The sequence below is a fragment of the Bremia lactucae genome, linkage group LG16, assembly GCF_004359215.1.
Source record: "Bremia lactucae strain SF5 linkage group LG16, whole genome shotgun sequence".
Taxonomy (NCBI): Eukaryota; Oomycota; class Peronosporomycetes; order Peronosporales; family Peronosporaceae; genus Bremia; species Bremia lactucae.
Genome location: NC_090625.1, coordinates 834,112 through 839,644, shown reverse-complemented (window position 1 = coordinate 839,644; position 5,533 = coordinate 834,112). Strand labels below are relative to the sequence as shown.

Here is a 5,533-nt window from a genome sequence, read left to right as displayed (position 1 = left end):
TTGATACTACTGACTTTATTATATTAATAAATAGCTATGTACGCCTCCTTACGCGAAGCCTAGTTGTGTCTTGTATCGAATAGCGGGGTTGGATTAAATTTAAGCAACCAATCAATAGAACTTGCGTCAATATTACCAAATTTGGAAATATTAGAATTATTAAGTCAAAATTAATAAAAGATAACAATTTTGTACCTATCTTTTATCTCCTCTTATAGGAAATAATTGTTGTGATTCGGAAATAATATTTATGTATCAGGACACCCCGTTACAATTAGATTTACTATTGCTCACATAGAAAATATAATCTATGTAGCGGTACACCCCGTTACAATTATGCGCATACCTTCGCAGACTCATCCATTTCAATCATAATTACCCTACGCAAAATCTGTTGCGACCGAGATGGTATCTTAAAATAGATGTCGCTATATCACTTGTAAGTAAAACTTACATTTTTCAATGAAAAAAGTCTTTTTAAGTGCGATTTGCGACATATGGCGCTTTGGTCCCCCAAACGCAAAGTAGGGAGACCCTAATGGCGGACACTGGACTCGGAAGTTCGGCCTTTTTAGAGAGCGAGGAGCGCGTCTCTGACAATCCTACGACTATAGAACTTCTTCCAGTCGATGAAGAAAGATATGAATCTCTTACTGCGCCGCCTGAAGTCTTCAGTACGATGGAATCGGCCTTAAACCTCGAATGCGATGGCGGCGATTCTTCTGTTCCTCCGCGGCTTCCGCGATCGCAAAAGCCGCGTAAACGGTCTAAAACACCCCGAAGCAAGTCGAATGACCTCACTCGCCATAAGAAAGGCACAACACGAGGTTCCAGCGATGCTACAACGCTTTTCCAGACACCAGATGTCACTGCAATGTTCATGGCGCCGTTACAGCCCGAGCGTCCGCTCCTGTCCGAATCACCATGGGAAGTGGAAATTGCAGGCTTCGGTACAGTCCTTAATAATGTGCTTCACTGCGTGACAAATCGAGAATTGGTCGCCAAGACGGCCGAGTACATGGCCGCGTACCCCCACCATGCCCTACGCTTTCAGATCAAAATGAAGCAGGTACTTTTTAGCATCTAAATCCACGTCATTTATTATTTTATAAAGCCGCTGGCCACCTCTAAACTGCCATTTGTCCCAAAAGCCGTTGAGGCCACAAGGTTCTTATTCATACGATCTGTTAGTTTAAGTGCCTTCTTGGCTCGTGGCTGACTGACTCTGTGTATTGGTGGCCGTGTCGATTAAATCGGAATAGAAATAGTCGCCTTGTCGATTCTTTTTCAATAGCTTTACTAATTGGTCTTGTCGTGTGTTCACGTGATTGTAGCGAGCAAATGCTGACGGCGTCCGAGGATTCCAGTCGAAATTGATGCTTTTCTATGTCTTGCATGAATTTCTCAAGTCTTTTGAAGGAGATCGATTGCAACACGTGCAGCGAGAATGGTTTCAAACAATTGATGAAGTGCTACATGCGTGTGCGCGCGAGATTCGATACGGAGAGAAGCGCAATAAAGAGGAGAATCGAAAGCGTGTGTTTAAGGTAAGGAAGTTCATTTGTGTAGCAAACGTGGAGATACGTTACTTGTTTCATTGCAATGCATAGACTCTGGCTCGATGGGAAGAGCTGAAATTGTTTCCGAATAAAATCAAAACTTGGAAACTTCTTGTTTTGGGCGAAGGCAAGCCTCGTCGAGCTCCTATTCCGTTGCCTCGTAGCGAATCCGAACGACAGACCGAGGCTCCTGACCAGCTTCAATCGTTTGATTTGCCACCTCCAAGTTTGTCGCATTTGCACCTCGATCGATCGAATTGTCCATTGGTTTTTGAACGAACTGATTTTCAGTTGAAAGTTGACGAGAAACAACATTGGCGGTATACGGCCATTGCGTTTATTAATCTCTTGACCCAATGTCTTGGCCTTAATAGTGACATTGCACTCACGGCATGTGTCTACTTTCACCGCGTGTTTGATCGAGGGATTTATGCTCAAGAGCGATACAAATTTGCGGCGGCGTGTGTTTTTCTCTCGGCCAAAGCTTCTAGCAAGCGGATGAAATTGTTTCGAATGGTGCGAACCATGTACGACATTCTCGAGAAACCATTGCTTGCGGGGGATGAGGAACTACTGGAGATTGAACGACTTCAGTTGCTTTATTACGAGATGGAAGTACTTCAAGGGATTGATTTTGAGCTGACAATTGACATGCCTTTTTACTACCTTCGTCGGGTGTTAAATAACATGCCAGAGAAATGTACGTGTCGACGTCTTGTTCACGATATCGTTTGTAGTATAACCATTTGGTATCCTTGCAGTCCGAGACTCGATTAGTGAAGAAACGCAATCCGTGTTAGAAGAATTGTGCGTGACTGGATGCTTGTACATTTTGTTTTTGAATGCTAATCGGAACCCTTTGGTGCAGATTTTACTTGCCAGTCTGTGTGCACAATCCACCGCAAGTACTTGGCGAGGCAGCAGCTTTTATCGCGTCGTGGAATCAAGGCAAAGATTTTAAATTTCAATGGTGTAGTTCAAGTCAAAGAGGCGGTGTGTTAAACGAACGAACAGCGAGTACGTTGTGAAACCTTGTCATGGCGACAAATCGTGTCTTGTTTTTACAGTGTAAAATGTTATTATGACTTCAGAGGACGCATTACAAAGGTATCAAGTGCTTCAAAAATGGAAGAAACGACAACAACTTGAATTCGAGACCTTTGTCAAGTCTGCAAGTGCATTGGAAGGCGATGAGACTGATCGACTCAAACTTGTTTTCAAGTCTCAATTGGGTGGTTTACGTCTGGATCCGTCCATGATTCGCAATGAAGCCGAATTTACAAAGAAAACCGACGACGAGTCAAAAGAATGGGTTCAAAGTCGTATTAAAAACGAGCAATCAAGGCATGATACTCGATTAAAGTATAGTTCAACGAGGTATCGAGATGACAAGGAGACACGTATTAAGGTAGAGAATCGAGCTGAATCGAGAAATTTGTCTCGATATGGACTGAGCCACGAGAGAGAACGGACTCGGTGTCGACAGCGAAGTCAAAGCCGTAGTATTAGCAAGACGCGCTATGACAAGCGAAGTGGATCAAGTATGAAATACGTGAGTCGATACGACTACGACGATTACGACGACGATGATCGGCATCGTGATTACAGACGAGAGGAGGACAAATACTACGCTCGAGACAGAGGGTCAGCGGTTTATCGAGACATTGAATATTATGATTCGTCCTATTTAAATCATCGTCGTCGAAAATCGGATCGCAATGGGGGATTAAGTGGCGCCCACGAACGTGACAGCAGTAGCCATAGTCGGAGTCGAAGCTGGTCTCGAAGTCCTCGAGATTATTCACGACGCAGATCAAAACGCAGACGAATTTACAGCAGCTATGGTCGCTCTGATAGTCGTAGTCGCAGTTTCAGTCGAAGCTACAGCCGAGACCGTAGTAGCTACAACCGAGTTGAAAAAACTTCTGTATTGTCAACTTTCGAAGGAAATCGGAAAAACAAGATCAGTGCCACAAGAAGTACTTATCGACACTCAGAGAGGTCGCATATCAAGCAAGAGCGTAGTGCAGCATAGTGCATGTGTCTCTCTAGCCATGTGTGGTGAGATGAGAGGTTTAAATACTAAGCTACTGCTTCAGCGGAAAAAGTCGTACACTCACTTTATATGCACTACTTTTTTGTAAATTTTAGTCGCGCTGATCCAAGAACCAATGTCTACAGCGACTTGCGCAATTTCGAGGATTTATAAAGACTGAAGACTTCTGTTCTTAAGCGCTGAATCCGCTGAAGGATCAGACTGTTCGGGGGTTAAATATCTAAAGACTCATATGATATAAAAGGTTGTTATCGTATTTGTTCTTGAGGCTTCGTATTTTATTTGTGTCGTAAGTTTTACTGACATTTTCTTTGTGTTTACGAAGTTGCAGAATGAAGCCAAAAAAATAAATGGAGAAAAGTGTAAAATTAAATTCTTTGTTCTTGTTAATTGATACTACCTGTAAAAAACCAATTCATTAAGTAGTTGAGCCCCGACCAGAGGTCTGCCTGCCAACAGCACATGCAATACGAGGCGTGGCCTTGCCACAAACGCCATGTAGGATCATATTCCACATGGGCGTATTTTCCGGTGGCAGTGGATAATTTATGTCGTAAAATCGACGGATCACTTGTTTCTTTTTGTCTAGCTTTAAGTCTCCGAACTTGCCAGATAGATCGCCCTTTTCACAAACAAGCGGGTCATTTCTATAATTGTTTGGATTGCACGCATATGGCCGTATCTTAAGTGCACATTCGCTTGTACCAGCAAATTCAGAGTTAGGACCGCATGCTTTGAGTGGGTCATAATGGTTTCCTGTCATCGCCATATCGCACTGCTTAAAGGATCCAGAGTCGTACTTGTTAAGCCACTTGACGTGAATGTGCCATTGAAAAACCGATACCTCTTCAGTGCAGTTATCGTTAAATGCTGTAATTCTGTTCGAATTGACTTTACTGAAGTCGAGGTCGATTGATATCGCGGCAAAAGTTGAAAAGGGTCCGCCATATTGTACATTGATGCTACCGCTGACTCCAGCCGAGTACTTGGGTTCGAACGTGTACGTATAGGCTGGCAATTTACTGAAGTTGTAGGTGGCACTTTGATTATTGAATCTATGAACTTGCTCGTTGCGGTCGCTGACCTTGGCTCCAATGTAGCCTGTCCAAAGCGTGAAAAGAGTCCAGGATGCAAAAAACCCATAGCATCTTAACATGTTGCGAGGACTTTTGATTGTGAAATGAAGATAAAAATGTGAAGACATAGCAATGTGACCATTGTAGTCCAGAAAGGCTTAGTTTTTACTCGGAACAGTCCGCGACATTAAATGACTCAAGGCCTTGTTAAGAACAGCGATTTTTCTTGCTTTGCAGCTACCATGCCGTATGTAAACTGCATTTTTAGAAAGCAAATTTATGTGAAGTTACATTAAGTCGAAGTGCTCGAATAATAAAAAAACGTTTTCCCCTATCACCAAAAACTTTTAGTTTTTGGTGATAGAGAAAAAAAATTTTGATTTAATTTCCATCTTAGATCTATAAATTTGAATTTTAATATAATTTAAAGATTTCTGCAGCTAAAAGTGACAAAATCATCCTAGGAGTATACTAATTTTTTACGATATTCATTATTTTCTCTTTAAGAAATAAAAAAAGACAACTAAAAGGATTTATAAATTTCATTTCTTAAGAAAAAAAAAAAATAATGTAATAATTAAAATTAAATGATGGCCGGTCATACCTTATCAAAAGTGTTTGCCCAATATTATATTTATTAAAACGTGTAAATTAAGACCAAAATGTTGTATTGGGTAAAACAATTTTGAATAAGTAAGAATTAAAACCATCGCTTTTCATTTTTAAATTTTTTTTGACTTGGTATCTGCAATAAATATGGGTAATAGTAAAATAAAATAATTTTCATTTAAAAACATATCTCACGTATAAATATAAATATTATTTTACATTTTTATAATATT

General features: G+C 41.0%; 2 protein-coding genes across 2 annotated transcripts; one reads left to right on the top strand and one right to left on the bottom strand.

The window, feature by feature from the left end:
* Positions 1 to 538: 538 nt before the first annotated feature.
* CCR75_008487 (uncharacterized protein) lies at positions 539 to 3,971 on the top strand (the record flags this gene model as incomplete). The annotated part of the gene is made up of 9 exons (XM_067966539.1): positions 539 to 1,069; positions 1,115 to 1,186; positions 1,335 to 1,547; positions 1,611 to 2,259; positions 2,321 to 2,366; positions 2,428 to 2,576; positions 2,651 to 3,620; positions 3,711 to 3,859; positions 3,947 to 3,971. The coding sequence occupies 7 exons, from the start codon at positions 539 to 541 to the stop codon at positions 3,592 to 3,594; spliced, it is 2,604 nt and encodes an 867-aa protein (XP_067819416.1). The 3' UTR covers positions 3,595 to 3,620; positions 3,711 to 3,859; positions 3,947 to 3,971.
* Positions 3,972 to 4,033: 62 nt separating this feature from the next.
* CCR75_008488 (uncharacterized protein) lies at positions 4,034 to 4,771 on the bottom strand (the record flags this gene model as incomplete). The annotated part of the gene is made up of 1 exon (XM_067966540.1): positions 4,034 to 4,771. The coding sequence occupies one exon, from the start codon at positions 4,769 to 4,771 to the stop codon at positions 4,034 to 4,036; it is 738 nt and encodes a 245-aa protein (XP_067819415.1).
* Between the last annotated feature and the right edge of the window lie 762 nt (positions 4,772 to 5,533).